Consider the following 17803-nt stretch of genomic DNA (forward strand, 5'->3'; position numbering starts at 1 on the left):
TTTCTGAAATGTTTTCAAAATGTTAATAGCTAATGATTTGTCAACTTGTATATATTAAATAATGTAAATAACTGTAACTATTATATTTTTATTCCTTGTTGTTTTTATTTTTCCAATTTAAAGGTACAACTCCCAGCTATTTCCTTAGTGACCTGAAATCCGCAAAATCAAAAATCCGCACAACCACTTCTCCCAATTTGTGCGGATTTTTGATGCTCCACTGTACTTTCAAAAATTTCTCTTCTCTACATACATACATATACTACATATACATACATATACATACATATACTACATATACATACATATACATACATATACATACATATACATACCTATACATACATATACATACCTATACTACATATACATACATATACATACATGTACTACATATACATATATATACTATATACACTACTACATACAGCATGCTTTGGAAAAAGGTTTCAGTAAAAGCCTACCTAGGGTTTGAACTTAGCAAGCATTTTACTCAAACCTCTTAAGAATCCACTTACACCTCTTTGCTCCCCACTGCTTCATTTTTAAGGATTAGTAACTCAAATTCGTTCAAAGCTTAAGTCTCAATGAACAATAAAGTGATTTTTCTTACTGTTTGGAACACACTTTACTATAGCATTTAATAGTTATGCTATATTTTTATTTTTTACTGAAAGTTCAATTACATTACAACAGAAAACAAAAGCAGATAACTTTCATGCAGCTGGAAGAATATTTCAAATTAATTTATCTGTTTTATTTTTTATTTTTCCACTGTATATGTAACTCCTGCAGGTGATGCTTTCAAAAATTAAGTTCTGCTAAAATAAAAATGTATACAACTGACTTATGGAACTGCTTTAACATGGAAAAGAAACGTCACCTGAAGGAGTTTTTACAGGATTTGCAATGGTGCCAAATTCAAAACCATGGAGTAATTCTTTATTGTAGAAGGACCAATTCTATGGTTCTAAAATTAAAATTTGAGAATATTTTTTAATTTTTGAAAACTTTTTACATCCTACTCTTGATGCCAAAGTACCTATGTACCAAATTCGTTGAAGCTCTAATATAGATTGAATTTGTGTAAAAAACATTTGTTCAAACAAAAGCTCTATTTTATTTATTTATTTATTATTATTATCATTTTAAACTAATTTTGGAATTTTCTAGCAGGGCTAGACAATCTCCATGAATCCAAATATCTCTAAAAAGTTTAAAAATAATTGTAGGCTGCAAACAAGGGTGCCCATATGCAAAATTTCCCCCATGGTTTAACAGAATATTTTCCCCATGGAAACCGATTTCAGTACAGATTAGAGATATTAAAATTTGACATTTTTAATAACTTATACATTAATTGCTGGAAAAGAAATTTTTATACATTTTTGCAAAGAAAAAAAGCACTAAAAGCAAGGAAGTTCTCATTTCTAAGGGTGGGTGGGGAGGGGCTCAATCCCCCATGCCCCCCTATATGGGCGCCCTTGGTTGCAAAGGATCTCATCCTTTGCAAATCCCAAACAAACTAAAATGTGAGCAGGTGAAGCCTCACCAACAGAACACCAATAGCTTTCTGGAAAGATCTTATGACCATCACAAATCTGAGCTCTTATACAGTAGGCACCGCTTAATGTGATGACGGTTAATGTTATCATTCGCTTAATGTTATCAGAATCACGAAGTCCCGGAACAATTGTATGTTAACACAAGTTAAAAAAGTCGGATATTGTAATCAGCGTCTTCGTTTATTGTTATCACTTTTCCATAAACTTTCAATTTTTTCTCCGTTTTTGTTCCTCAATTAACAGAAATACATAGGCAAACCCTGACGAGACTAACTTTCTGTGTAGCATTTTGTGGTTTTCAATAGCAATTTAAAATTTTTCTAAGAATGAAGCTATAGAAAGTTCGACCCAGTGACCACAGACTCCCCCTAAGGAAACTTTCTTTTGCACCTAAGAAAATTCAGTCGCTGGACATGTTGCAGGCATTGATGTAGGACCTAAATTGTTGCCATTACTTTGTCAACTATTAAAGAACTATGTCGAGATTGAAAACAAAGCGAAGTTAAATTAAAATTGTAACAACAAGCAAAACCATGCTGGAAAAGATAGAAAAACTGAATGTGCTCTGAAACTGGTTTACGAATGTCAGGGAAAACTGTCATATTTTACTTCACCTATTACTATGTGATTAAAAATTGCATAATTTAGCTTTAAATTTTTATAATTCAGATATTTCCATTCTGTTAATTTAATAATTTATAATTTGAAACTGCGTTCAGTTGAGTCATTGTGATTTTAATTTGAGGTTGCCAAAATAAATGCACCTTAATTGAAAAAAAAAAAAAAACATTATTTTGTGTCTTCTTGATTCTTTTCGGTTATTGTTATCAAATTGTATTTGTCCCAAAGTGATCACATTAAGCGGCGCCTATTGTATATCCACTGAAAAATCTGGGGTAGGTGGTATGTTGGGATCTATGTCTAATCTATGAGTCTGAAAGATTCACCCGGACATTTTGCGAAGTGCCATGAGTGGATGGGAGGAGTTTTCATTTTTTTTTTAATTTAACTTTGTTTTTGACTTGGTGGAAATCTGACAAAAAGGGAGATTCCCAGGAAGACACTCTGCTTTATTCATACAGTTTTAAAATCCCATATTTATCATTGCTTATAACTTTAATTCTGTACTTACTCTTTAATAAATGTTACTTGTAATTTTGTGCTTTTATTATTATAATTAGATACATAAAGTTGTATTCAGAGCAAAGGAAAATGGAATTAAGTGCAGCAACTGTAAAAGGTTTAGAACTTTTGGAAAACAATTCTTGTCACTCAGAATATGGAAGCTTGTTTTGGGCTATTAACAAAACATCAACAAAATTTGGTGAACGAATGCTCAAAAAGTGGATTTCTAAGCCTTTAAAATGCCTAAAGTAAGTTATTATTTTACAATCCAATTTATAACTAGGTTAAGGAATTTCTCTAACTATTTCACTTCTTACTTATTTTATTTTAGTAGTTTAAAAGCTTTTTAAGAAGAGTTTGTTCTTGTGATCTGTAATTTTTTAGGCTACAGAGCAGTTAGTTTGTGATGTGGAGAAAAATTGTCAGTAATGGCATAAAAATAATTACAATAATTTTAACATTGTAGTTTTGTGAACACTAGTAACTGTTAAATGTCGAAGTAACAGTACAAAGTCAGAAACTAACTGCAGATTTATACTTTGATTTAAAAATATAATTGCTATGATTAGAACTTTACTTAGTTGCCTATAAAAAGCAGTTTTCATAAGTATTTGAAAATGTTTCATAACCATTTTACAGTTTTTTTAACTAAATTTTTTCGAATGCTACCAATATTTGCTATATAGAAAATATACTTTAGCTAGGTCATACCATTTACATACAGTATGGCATAGCTTCTAATCTTCTCCATTTTGCAGTAACTTCTTACATTTTTGTTCTATCTTCTGTGCAGAAAATAAAATCTTCCACCTTTCCCCAACCTTTTTAGTATGTATTCATTAAAACATCTGAGCATTTTCAAACCACAAGAGAGTTCATTTTCATTATGAATGATAATGTCATGACAGGAATGAGGTTCTACATGACTACAAAATTTCACGCCAATTGGCTTTCACTTTCTTTTTCAAAATCGCTGCATTGGCTGATAAAGTTGTTCCTTTTTGTGGAGTTGTGCTGCTTCAAATAACCTCAATCCGTACTGTAGAATCCAAAACTCGCATAATTCAATCACACACTACATTCAGACTATTATCCTACGTCCAGGGGCGTAGCTAAGGGGGGGTTTTGGGGATACTCCCTTCCCCCCGAAACGTTAGTCTCAAAAAAAAAAGAGAAAAGAAGAGAGAAGAGAAAGAAAAAAAAGAAAAAAAATCAAAACGACTTTTTTTCGAGTAACAAAGGTCAAAAATTCACTTTGCCCCCCCCCCCCCCAATGCCATTGAAAATCTCCATGTGTGACCCTCAAGCATAAGACGCCTCCCTCTGCTGCGACAATTTTTTGATAATTGAGTGAAATTTGACACTTTGCTTTAAAAATGAGATTGATTTGTTAAATCCACGTATATGCAGCCTTTCTTTGTCATAGATTCTGTAAATTGTTAAATATGTTTAATTTTATGAGCCGCGCAGTGGGAATACAGTCATATTTCATTGCATACAGTCGAATCTGTATATTTCGAATTTCACATTAAAGAAAAAAAATCGAGATAAAGAGGTTTTGAAATACGGGGTCTTAAAGAAACTTTTTATAGAAATTTGAAATATGATTGTGAAAATTTGAAATCGATAATAAAGACAATATGGGCTCTTGATTAAAATTCCTCTTTATTAGTTTTGTTAGGTATTTATTCTATTATTACATTATTAAGTGCTTTATTGCCAGTTTAAGGAATCATTTTGACAGTAAAAGAAACTTTAAGCATATCTTTTTCAAGAAAAAGTCTTTTATTGCTTTTTGGACCCTGATTTTTTTTTTTTTTTTTGGATTCATTATTTATCCTCTTGAGGTAAGCAATATATTATATATATATATATATATATATATATATATATATATATATATATATATATATATATATATATAAGAAGTAACCCCCCCCCCCCCCCGAAAGTCGGGTCTATCTACGCCTCTGCCTACGTCCTCTGTCATTTTAAACCAGTAACAATGATGAAATCTCATTTAAATCGCCAATCTGATATCAAATTTCTCAAGTGACTGTGTTGAAAACTGTATGAAAAACTAATCTGAGGCTTATGAGAATCGGGTTGAATTTTTCAGCAACAACATTGATCTGACCGGTTTGGATTTTCATTTGCTGCTTTATCACTTAATTATTCTGGTCAGAGGTGTCCACCTAAATGGGTCATGGCGCAGACTGCCCCATAGAAAGTTTTAATGGGGTTGAAGGGTACTATTCTCATTTTTACTGGATGCCCTCTTGCCTTTAGGGGAAAGGGTTGGACACCCCTGATTCTGGTTCACCATTTTGTGCATTTTCTTAGTTTTGTGTTTAATACCCATGCCTTGATATCCAATCAGAAATATTATAGCAAACATTGCAAGAAGACTACTCTGTACAAGTCATTCCTTATCATACTTTGATCCAATATTGGCATTAGTGCTCTTTCTGAAAAGTATGCCTTTGTTAATTCAAAACTGCACATGTTAAAAAGCAGTGGCGCAGCCAGTGGGCTATAGGGGGGTCATAACTCTCCCCATCAAGTTCATAATCAATTGTTTTTATTGATGAAGTAATTAAAGATATTGATAATAAACTAACATTTACAAGATTTATTTAAATTTGTATCAAAGTACTATATTAATTATATCTAATCAAGACTTAGTGTTTAATTGTTTTCAATAAAAATTTTATGGTAGTAAGTACACATAATAACCATTCAATTAATTTCATTAATAAAACAGCTGGTTTAATTTTATCATTCCAAAATAATGTCACCTAAAATCTTCAGCATTTTTAGAAATAAGTTAGCAGCTATGGTGTGATAGGACAAGAGCAAATTTTATATTGCATTGAATTTATAATTTACTATAAGGATTTTTTTCCGTTATAGCCACATGCAAAATGAGTAATAATTTTTTGGTTATTTTATTCTTTTAAAAATAAGATAAATTAAACTTCTTTTTTATCTTTCATTTAGATTTTTTGATACATAAAGGTAAAATGTTTGTATTTCTTTATTTATTTTCAGACTCATAAATGAAAGATTAGACATTGTTACTGAAATAATTCATTCTGATTCAGTTATTTTTAAAGTTATCGAAAATACACTTTATAGAATGACTGATTTAGAAAAGATTTTGTGTTCTGTTTTACACGGCAAGGTAAGTTTTAAATTTTTTGTCATTTCTTGCCAAATCTTATTTATGAAATCTTCAAATGGTGTGCTATCTTACCTTTTATAAATGGATTTTCTGTCTTTCTAAATTGTATATTTATTAATTTCCCACATGACTGATTTTTTCATGGACTAGTGAATGCAACAATTTTAAGACTGAGAAATTCTGAAAAAAGATAAGGCATCACCTCTCCAGTAGTTTTAATAACAATGAGTTGCCCTTGTAACAAAACAAAAAAGAATAATTTCCAAAACTAAATGAAAAAAACTCCTGTATTAACAAAAATAATTTGAAGGTGTCAGGAGCACATAGGTATGTATTTAAATGCTTTAATAACTAAAAAAAATTATAGTTAAATAAATACTTGCTTTGTTCTTTTTGTTAACCCTAGAAGGATGGCGTTTTCCATATACCTAGAAAGACTAGCAGCTGCCATTTGACTGCCATACTTAAAAGATTGGAAGTTTCTTCTTTTCAGGATTTTCAATCATAGGAAAGTTTTGTTTCAATATGTCAGAAATTGATTTAACATTTTAATCATAATATAGTCTGCAAATCAATCTCAGGCAGTTTTTTTTTAATTTTATGTTTGATCAAGAGAAATACACCTGCTTTACAAAATTGGTATTGAAAAAGAGAAAATTTGTACAAAAAAGAGGAACTTTTCTTATCATGTAATAACTAACAAGTATTTTCAACCATGCATGTGTTTGTTTTTAAAATTACCTATATATTGTACGTAATATATCATACATTACTATCTTTTACAGTATTTAGGAATACTCATCATTTTCACTTTGCCTGTATATGATCCATAAACAGTTTTTTTGCAATCAGAACAAATGTTCGTAGATTTATTTCCGCATTGTTCCATTTGACACTGTTTAAATATTTTTCTTGAGGCACAGACTTTATTATATGTAGCAAAGTTAATCAGTAGAGGTGAAAATGGAGAATTCTGTTTTTGAAATTTTTTTTTCTTCCAGTTTTGGACCCTCTTCCCTTTACCGGTTTCTATATCTTGTGCATCAGTTTTTTTCAGCGAGGTTTCATCTGATTCTGACTCTTAAGAACAGTCTTTTTCTGCAAATCTAGGTCCGAAAAATGTTTGCAACAATCTGATGAAAGCAACTTATTTTCATTACTAGGAATATATTCCTCTTCAGATAACTGAGTTCAGACTGTTCATGTTCAACCAAATCAGAATATGTTTTAGATAAATCTGCAAAAGTTTCAGGAATTCATGTACTGATAAGCTTGTCAATGAATTCTAAATTCAAGTGTTACTGCGAAAAAATGTTTGTGTGAATATGAACTGACTGAGCACTTCAATATCACCAAAGGAAAAAAAGATCGATGTTTCAAGCAGGTGTTTCGCATTTTCCTAACAGTTCAAAGAACGAAACCTGACCAGCAGGTGCTACTGAAGTCTAAAAGAACATTACTCACCCTGACAAATAACAATAATCCATAGTACACACGTCTGGTAAGAGAAAAGAGACAGAACGGAAGCACAAATAACAGTTCATTGAGCGGTCAAAATCCATCTTTCTAGGTATAAACATTTATAGCGACTGTAATAATGAGCCTAAAGAAAAAAAAAATAGTTTTGTGAGATCTTAATAAATAGTTAGGAAAAGTCAATGAAGGAAAAAAAGTTTGAAAATTAAAAGCAGCAAGTATAAGCATTTGAAACTCATTTGTGGTCAAAATGACCACTTCCGTCTTTCTAGTGTTAAAGCAATCATAACTGAAGATAACTTTGATTTCTCAAGGCCTTTTTTTTCTCGATAATCAATATTAATAAGTCTGATGTGGTTCTGTTTTATAGAAGTTTTAAGATGATTTGTATTAGTTTGAAGAAGGTTCTTTTAGGTACTGTGACTGGTAAGAGTCAAAAAAAAAAAAAAAAAAAAAATCAATCATGCTCTAATGGACGCAGAAAAAGTTTAGAGAAGGTGATTGAAATTTATCAACAACAGCTTTGTGACTTACTTTATGTTATAAGATTTCTAAACTTTGTATTTCAAAGAGTTTTTCCATATAGTTATTTAACTATAGAAGTTATCCATTTTGCCATTATCATAGTACTTATTAGCTTAATTTTCAAAACTGTAAGGACAGTCAGGTAAGTAACAATGACTACAACCCCAACCAGCAAAAAGAATTTTATTGCTGTTCTTTCGATGCGGGATTGCATGAAAAGATTTTAAATATTTACTTGAAACCCTGCTAAAATCTGTAAAGATAAAACACAAATACAAACGTGACAACCAGAAACAGGCTGTGGGCTCAGCTAGGCTGGTACCTGTCACTTTATTAGTCCCCAATGAAGATCAATGGCCCTCTTAAAGCTATCCACCCCCTTGCTCATTAGCACTTCTTCCGGTAAGCTGTTCCAAGTGCCCACAACCCTACTAAAGTAGGAGTTTTTCCTAATTTCAAGTTTAGCTTGAGATTTGAATAGCTTAAAACAATGACCCCTCGTCCTGCTTTCAGTGCTAAAATCTAATCCATTAACATCATTCATTTTGATAAATTTAAACAACTGAATCATCTCCCCTCTGGCCCTCCTTTGCTCCATGCTATACATATTAAGCCTATTAAGTCTGGTATCATAATCTAAATCTGAAAGTCCTGTTACTAGTTTAGTTTCCTTTCTTTGAGCCCTTTCCAATGCATAAATATTTTTCCTCTGATAAGACAACCAAAACTGCACTGCATACTCGAAATGGGGTCTTACTAAACTCCTATATAAAGGTAGAAAAACCTTCTTAGATTTGTTTGAAATAGGTCTATTCATAAACCCAAGCATTCTGGATACATAAAAGTCTTCAAAAAGAACCTGATATTTATATACCATGTGCATTTTTGTGTCACTATCGTTTGTTTGATTTTATTAAGCTAATTTTGGAACATATGCAATTATTTTCAGTGCAGCTGTTGTGATTTTCTCAAGTTAATTGAGGCATTTGAAAAAATTAGAAAGGAGTTCCTTGCAGTGTTGGATAAAATTGGTACAGAAATTCAAACAGAAAAGCTGAAAATCACTTTGATGGCTATTGCGAATCAACTTCAGCACATTGAAGAATTTAAAACCAATATCAATCCTGAAGCTGCAAAGTAAGCATATTTCCTCCCTTCATTTATATATAAATACTAGGGTTCACCCAGTGGTCGAAATTGGACCATATTCATTACTGAATATTTGAGAAAACTTATATGAATTTTCCTGTTTCTAATATTTTTATTTTTACTCTTGTACATTCGTTTACTGTACATCTGGGAACACATAATTTTTACATGTACTCACAATACCAAACAGTAATAATTTATTATAATTTTGCTTTCTGTATCTGGCATAGCATAGCCTATTAAGACTTTTACACCAAAAAAGCCCTAATAGAACCAAAGCTTTGTGTATGTTAATCGTAAAATAAATGAAGAAAGGGGACATTTCAATTATTGGGAAATTGGCGCGGCCGTCAAATTCTTGGCGGGAATAATTTCCTTTTAGATACCATGTTGCCCTCTGGTAACCCTATATAAATTTCTCTACTCTTTGTTTACGTATGCGTAGGAAAAACATTTCTTGCTCTGGCATTGGTGCCAAAAAACTGACGCCAATGGATAAATATCGCCAATTTTCCAATTTTTTCGAAATCTTCTCGAATGAAATAAAATGATGCCGCAAAACTCAGTTGATACGTAAAACTTCTATGTAAAAAAAAAACTTCTAAAAAAGTCTACTATCATTGATTAAGTTACCTTAACCTTTGCTATTAGAAGTGTAAAATTTCGAACCATCAAATGACTCTGGACAGTGCAATAATAGAAACAAAAAATGGTTTTTGATCATTTTTCATTGTAAGTAGCTGAGAATAAGCTATAATTTTCCGAAATAATTTAAAAAACTATCTAGAATTTATTTTTATATTTTCGTGAAAGTATCCCTCTGTTAAATATCAAGATAAAGATCAAGTTCAAAAGTAGAAAATGCTCCTACCTGTCAGAAGGGAAGGGTCAAGAACTCCAAACTGCATAATTGAGGATCCCAACACTTTATTAGACAGACGACACAAAACAAGTACATACACACAAGAAGAATTGGAACGCATCTGCTCGCTCGTCAGCATAGGCGGATTTAGGACTGAGTTCCTGGGGGGGCAAGAATTTTTTTTTTTTTTAGCAACATTTTTATTGCCCCCCACTCCCATGTTTTTGTCTGTTTCCCGTGCTGCATAAGTCCATGCTTTACTTTTTTGTGTGTCGTTTTCATTAATGTGTGTTTTCATGCTGTCCTTTTTGAATTGACCTTAAGAGAGGGAGCTGATATCAAGAGAGTGACGCAGGGCTCCCTTTTAAGTGGGAAATAGAACATCTCCAATTTTAGAGGGCAGGGGGTTTCTCCCCCGGAGGAAATTTTGTAAAATGGATATGAAATTCTGCATTATGAAGCCTTATAAAGGTTAACTGGATAGACATAGAAATTGATGAGTAGATTATACAGTTGTACAGTATTGTTCAAACTTTGTAAGAAACAGCCATTTTAAGTTTGAAAGAAAAAGATAGATTTCTCATTGCAACAACCTTTTTTTAATTATAAGTAGTGCAGAAAACGAAAAGGAATAGAGAAAAGGAATAGAAGTAGTGTAACTTTTTTTTTTTCCTGGCTAAACAGATTAATAATATGCAGTAGTAATTGGAGTCCATTTTGCTTAGGATTTTCAAAGACTTATCTAATTATTTTCAAGGAGTCTAGAATAAATAAAATTATTTAATGTACTTCATTTGTACTTTCCAGTCTGATATTTTAGTACTTGATTGTAAATTTTTACAGTCCTGTTCTAACTTTGAGAGAAATAGTTATTTTAAATTTAAAAGAGAAAAGAAACCAAACATTTCTCATGACAACAACTTTTCTTCAGTTGCAAGTGGAGCAGAAAACGAATAGAAATAGAAGTAGTGAGTATTTTTTTCCGTGCTAAACAGATAGACAATATGCAGAAGAAGTAAGACAAAAGCAATCAATACAAAATAATTTCCAAAATACTGCATTCGGGATTGAATAAATAGCAAGATATGAAATATGTGAGTCACAAAAATTTATTTGAAATAATATGTTACCAACGTGAGGACCATGATTTTTACATTTTTAATACAGGATGTGGCAAGGAGCTGAATTTGACATATTTTGGCATTCCTCCCCCTCTACCATTTGTTAGAAAATTTTAAAATTTAAGGTTTGTAGCCACACGTTTCCAAATATTCAAGGTTTTCAAGCACTTAAAAATGAAATTAGTTTTTTTCAAGCAATTTCCATTTTTTAAGGAACGAATCATGAATTTTTTTGGGAGTTAGGGACCCACTTCAAAGCAGGGGCCCTAAGCAATAGCTTGTTTATCTTATAGGCAAATTCAGTCCCATTTGTAATACACTCTTACCTGCAAATTTTTGCTTGATTTTTTTGTAATTTTTACGAAAATTCGTCAGTTTTTACGGTTAAAGGATTTTTACGATTTTACCAATCTTTGTTAGGCTTTTATAGACTTTTACAAAATTTCAGCAAATTTTTCCAAAACTTTTGATGACTCAATTATTTAGATTTAAATAATGACAAGGACTGATTCACTTAGACTTAGATGATTATGACTTACCTTACTTTTTAAACAGTATTTATAAAGTAAGTAAAATTGTACTCTCCCTCTAAGTAAAAAGATTCATTTAATCAAAACACTCAGATAACTGAAATTTATTCAGTTTGCGATAGTATTTATTTTCTCTCTCTCTCTCTTTGAGGGAGAGGGGGGAGAAGGAAAAAAAAACTTATTTAGAATTTCTCAAAAGGCAAATTAATCTACTAAGAACATAAATATTATGCAGAAATATACTTTAAATGTGGACACAGATCACAACGAGTGGATCGTTCTGTTTTAGCGCGAATGGGGTGGGGTGGGGGCAGTCCCCCCCCCCCTTTGCTTTAGGTTCTAATTTATTAAAATAATCGTCAATTATTATAAGTGTTGCAGCTTAATGTATACCTCGGTTTAGCCTATATTTTCATTCATATACTTGCCCAAATGGTTTTCAGTCCAAAATAGTGAATTTAGACACATTTTCAGCACCCCAGTGACAGCTGTACTATTTGTATATTTAATGTTCGTTTTTTTTTCCTTTTCTTTTCTCCCATCAGAAAAGGAAATTCGCTTTTCTCTTCATTTTCATTGAACTATTCAAAAAAGAAAAAGTCTTGATTTTTTTGTTTTAAGATTTTGGAAGATGTGTTGATACTATATAAAGTCCTCCCATAACTGGGGGGCATTTCCCCCTATGCCCCCCTATAAATCCACCCATGCCCTTCTGAACTATTCAAAAAAGGAAAATTAATATATATTTTTTTAATTTTTGGAAGATGTGTTGTTACTACATAGTCCTCCCAAAACTGGGGGGGGCATTGCCCCCCTCTGCCCCCCATAAATCCGCCCATGTCTACACGTGACATCACAATTGATGAAATGCGATTCGCTGATGCCATTAGCGCAGAGCGCAATATTAAATTCGCTTCTGAACTATCATAACCTGGAAAAGCGGTAGACAGCAAGCGTAAATATTCAGCGCGCCAAAATCCATCATTTGTGACGTCATAAAAAACCACGCCTTGTTTGAAAAATCGGACATTTTTCAAATGTAATTAAAAATTACACGTTTTGAAAATAAAAGTTTCTCCTCGCTCCATGTTATTTTTTTTGCTCATTCTACCAACTTCAGTGACTAAAAGCAGTACTTTTGACTGATGGAAATAACCCCATTTTAGACGACCTTCAATGATGTTAGGGTGTGGGTGTTTTCGAAACATTCCCCTAGAATTATTAGGAATTGAAGTTCAAAAACACAATTTTAGAATACCTCTTTTAACGGAAAATTAATGGAAGAGGTTTGAGGACATCCTTGGCAAAATCTCTGTATTTTAGTAGTTTTAAATGAAAATGCTGTATCGCCCCCCCCCCCCTGCCCAAGCAGGTGTAATCAGATACTTAGTAAAAGGTAAGTTAGAAAATCAACAGCCCCCTCCTTGAAGCGATTCTGGATCCATCCTTGACTGTACTAATGTTTTTTTGTTTCTGATGTACATTGCAAAAACCACTTCTTAAATTGGTGACAGAACAAGAGCACCATGAAGGAAGAACTAAAATCATAAGGGCTGGGAGCGTACATTTTGAAGCTTTTATTAACCTTAAAAGCAAGCATTTCTCTCGAGGAAAAATCAGAAAAATCTTTGAGGGGGGAAAAAGCACTATGAGAAGTATTTACTCTGGTAAATTTCAAAATTAATACCCCCTGCCCCTTTTACTTGGATGGAGAGGGGGGGATACAACTATACACATGTAGATTAGATATCGTTGACTCGATACATTGGTGGTACATGGTTTCATAACTATACATTGGTGGTAAAACGATGTTTGCGCTGCGCTATGTAACTTACTTCAGTCAAAAAGTTCGAAGTGTAACTTTAGTTGAACAATAATCGATTTTAAAAACACAAAAACTGACAGGACATGACCCGTAGCAGTGAAACCGCGATCAAAAGTCATGATCGATTGGGTAATCGCATACAAAACCGCTACATAAGAATGCGGAAGTTCATAGCAAGAGACTTTTAAAACTACGCCACTTAATGTTGGGTCATTCCATGTCAGTTCAACCACACCCCAACACCCACCATCTCAGATTCCAATGAAACTTTGTATACTTCTACTTTTCATAGTCCTAAGTAACCTCCTAAAGTATTTCTTCTCTATTAAAAATAGTTTTTATTTTTTGGCCCTTCAAAGTTTTGCGATTTTGCGTTAGTTGTCATTTACAGTTCTCTGAGAATGAACAGCAGCTGTTTGCAAAAAAAATTATTTCTCAATAACTAAAGATAAAAAAAATTGGAAATTTTTTATATTAAATATTAAGATTTCAAGTATTTCAGAAAAAAATATGTCAAAAATCTAAATTTATATTCAGCAATTAAAAAAAATTAACAAACTGAAAATTTTTTAATTTTTTTAATAAAAAAATGATAGTCAAAATTTTAAAATTTTGGCATGAGGGTCTAAATTAAAATAATTTATATATATTTTTTTAATGATCATTAACATGTGTGCTAACATATAAAATGAAAATCTTTAGGGGACTTTGAGGGATTCTGCCCCCCTGCCCCTTATTTTGATTAATGAAAAAAAGTTGATCACAATATTACAAGCTAAGTTAATAATTGCATTAAAGAAAATTTCAATATTGAAATACATTGGTGTTTGAACTTAAATGTAAACATTTAAATACTCAAGATTTTTTTGAATTGTAAATAATTAATTAAATTAATTAATAATAAACAATAAAAATAAGATATCGCAAAATTCGAAATTTTCCTACAAAATTTATGCATGCTAAAAATTATTGTTAAACTTAGGGCAACATAGAAATTAAAACTTTTTATTTAATTCTAATTTATAATTAGGCAGTTTATACAAAGTATTAAAAATCTTATAAATACCAGCTCAGAGCTTTTAACTTGATTCATGAATCGAATGCAATATCAAACTGAAACTTGGATTTGGTTTAACATAGCAATTTATTGGGTATGAGTTTAAAATGGTTACCATTGCCCAAAATGCTTATAATTAAGGCTTTGCAACAATCTCATTCAAGGACGCCCATATAGGGGGGCAAGGGGGGGGCTCGAGCCCCCCCTTTTCAAATTTGAACTTCCTTGCTTTTAGTACTTTTTTCTTTGCACAAATGTAAAAATATTTCTTCTCCACCCCTTATAATGAATAAGTTATGAAAAATGTCTAATTTTAATGACTCTAATCTGTCCTGAAATTGTTTTCTACAGGGAAAATATCCAGCTAAACCACGGGAAAATATGTGAGCCCCCCCTTGCGACTTTGCATATGGGCGCCCATGATCTCATTTGACCCTAAAAGTGTGTTTTGTTATCTTGAGTGTTTCTATGATCATAAGTGGATCCTAATAACCTGGCATTTGTACAAATGACAGGTATTTTTATTTTACACTTCATTAGTAATTTTTTTTAGATGTTTTGTTTTCTTTTTAATATATTTGCCTGTCACCTCCTTAACTTTGGTTGCTTTACTAGCCCCCAAAAAGGAACAGCTGGTATTAGATGACGGCTGATCAGCAAGCTGTATGGTTTACGTTTATAGTTAGTTGTTTATATTACGACTGTGAGATCGGTAACTACTTTTTTATTTAAAATACACTTTCTTTTTCTTGATCCCTCTTTCAACTGCTGCATTAGTTCTATCAAGGGCAGTATGTTCTTTTAAGCCACTTTTTATTTTCTACAAATGATTTATAAACCTTATATATATTCCAGTTTAAATACAGTGAAACTTCAGTAACTGGACACACTGATAATCCAGGTAACTCGACATTTATTTTTCTTAGGGTCTGCCCAATGCTAACTTCAATGGTTGAAAAGCTTTCTAGCTTGACACACATTTTGATAGAACTCCTATAAGTCAACTATTCTGTTACTCTAGTTATTCTAGTTCAATTCATTCTTTCATATTGACCTTTTCTCAAAATTTTAGAAAAGTTCTTTCTGAGAATTCTATTTTTTATCCAGGGGAGTCAGCAACCACTCTGTGCTGTTAGTGCAATTTTGATAGGGTAGGATAAAATGTACTCCATGGGAGGGGTGTAGAGAAAGAAGGCACCATTATTTGTTTTCTAAACAAGTGTGAGCAGGACTTGTTTTTTTTAGCAGACCTCACTAACAAGAAGCTTTTCTCTTTTCAACAATTATGTATTTATTCCTCACAAGATATTCAAATCTATTATTGTTTTTAAAAAGAAAGAAAACAAAAATAATAGAAAATTCATGTACTGGAATTAATTTTTATAATGTGAATGTTAAGCATTAATAAGCATAAGTGATACAAAATTTTGGAACCCCAGTAAGTTGAGGAAAAGTTGCGAGTTATGTCATTAAACTGGGGGGGGGGGGGAATCTGGACAAAAAAAATTCCATGCAAATAATAATTTGTTTTCCAATTGTCATTAAAAAATATAAAAATCCATTGAATACGAGAGGTGCATAAATACTAATTTATTTCTTCATTTGCTTTGAGGGGAGGGGGAAAGGTAATTTACTTTATTTAGTCATATTATTACTAAACAATCAGGCCATTATTTTTTAAGGGGTGTTAAATGTAATTTCAAGAAATTAAAAGGATGAATTTGTCATTGTATAGCAGTAAAACTATAATGGAAAAGCGGGTTCCACGATAGCAATTTTTCTCAAACGTAGGGGGGGGGGGGGTGGATCCTGAAAGTACTAGAAACTGCATGATTATGAATTGGTGTTAAGACTTTACTTTTGTTTTAACTTGTCTGGACTAAAATGCAGTAATCCATATGCAGATATTGTTGTTTGCAACTTTTGAATTTCATGATATCTTATTTTCAGAGTGTCTATATTTAATACAATTGTAATAATTTTTTAACTATTTCAAATAAAAAAATAGCTTGAATATTAAATTTATATGTTTGAGTTCAATATTTAACACACTTCATATTTAAATTTTTTAAATAATTGCTGGGAACTCTTGTTTCAAAGACATGGAAAAACTTTTCTCTATGATGCTTTTGTTGTTTCTAGGGCGGAGGGGACAGAATCCCTAAAAGACCCATAACTTTTTTCATAGGAAAAGTTAAAGCACATACTCATGATCATTTTTTCTTTAAATCATGATTTTTAAAACTGACCCTGATGTTAAAAATTTAGAATTTCAACAATGGTTTTTTTTGACCAAAAAAAAATCGAAATGTTTAACTTTCTGATTTTTAAAAAATTCTTTGTATAAACTAAGATTATTATAATATTTTTTATAAAAAATATTTAAAGTGTTAACATTTTTTATGAAAATTTTCAAGAAGGTAATATCATTAGTTGCTGAGAAAACATTTTTTCCCCCATTAACAACAGCTCAGTTAGTGTCTTTGAAAATGACAAAAAAATGCAAAATCGAAAAATTTCAAAAGTCTATAAAATTAAAATACATTAAGATTGAAACAAAAGAAACTAGGGGGTTGCTTTTAACCACAAAATAAGGAAGTATACCAAGTTTCATCAAAATCTAGATGGTAGGTGTTGAAATCCCATTTTTGTGGTTTGATTTGACAAATTTTTATACAATTTCAAATAAAATAGGAGCTTAAGTATATTTTTTTTATATTTGAATTCCATATTCAACACATTATATTTGAATTTTTGTCATAATTGTTGATAATTCTGTTTTTAAGAATATGGAAGAGATTGTATGATGTTTTATGCTTTTTTTCCAGAATCGGTGGGGGGGGGGGGGGGGGCAGAATCCCTTAAAGTCCCCTAATGTTTTTCATTGGATAAGTTAGAGTACATATTCATGATCATTTTTTTTAAAAAAATCATGATTTTTAAAACTGACCCTTTTGTTGAAATTCAGTTTTTTGCCAACATCTTTTTTTGAAAAAAAAATTCAAAAATTTTCAATTTTCTAATTTTTTAAAAAAAATTTGTGCAAACTAAGATTATTGAAATATTTTTTATCAACATGTTCAAAAGTCTTCCTATTTTGTGTAAAAATTTTCAAAAAGATTATAGCATTAGTTACCAAGAAATAATTTTTTTCGTAAACAACAACATCTCAGTTTGAGTGTCTGGAAAATGACAAAAAATGTAAAATCGCCAAATTTCAAAAGGCTGTAAAATCAAAACGCATTGATACTGAAAGAAAAAAAAATTAGGGTGTTGCTTGTAACCATAAAGGGATGAAGTATACCAAGTTTGATCAAATTCCGAGACGGTGGGTGTTAAAATCCCATTTTTGTGGTTGATTTGACGTGGAACGACCCTGTTGTA

At 31.5% G+C, this 17803-nt stretch overlaps 2 protein-coding genes across 3 annotated transcripts in view; one reads left to right on the forward strand and one right to left on the reverse strand.

The window, feature by feature from the left end:
- LOC129235307 (talin-2-like) overlaps positions 1-17803 on the reverse strand; it is a 249247-nt gene that overhangs the window by 205761 nt on the left and 25683 nt on the right. The window lies entirely within an intron of this gene.
- Positions 2853-9016, forward strand: LOC129216450 (DNA mismatch repair protein Msh3-like). Its single transcript, XM_054850664.1, has 3 exons — positions 2853-2938; positions 5742-5874; positions 8825-9016. Exons 1-3 carry the CDS (start codon positions 2898-2900, stop codon positions 9014-9016), a joined length of 366 nt encoding a protein of 121 aa, XP_054706639.1. The 5' UTR covers positions 2853-2897.

Source organism: Uloborus diversus, chromosome 2 (genome assembly GCF_026930045.1).
Source record: "Uloborus diversus isolate 005 chromosome 2, Udiv.v.3.1, whole genome shotgun sequence".
NCBI classification, from domain to species: Eukaryota; Metazoa; Arthropoda; class Arachnida; order Araneae; family Uloboridae; genus Uloborus; species Uloborus diversus.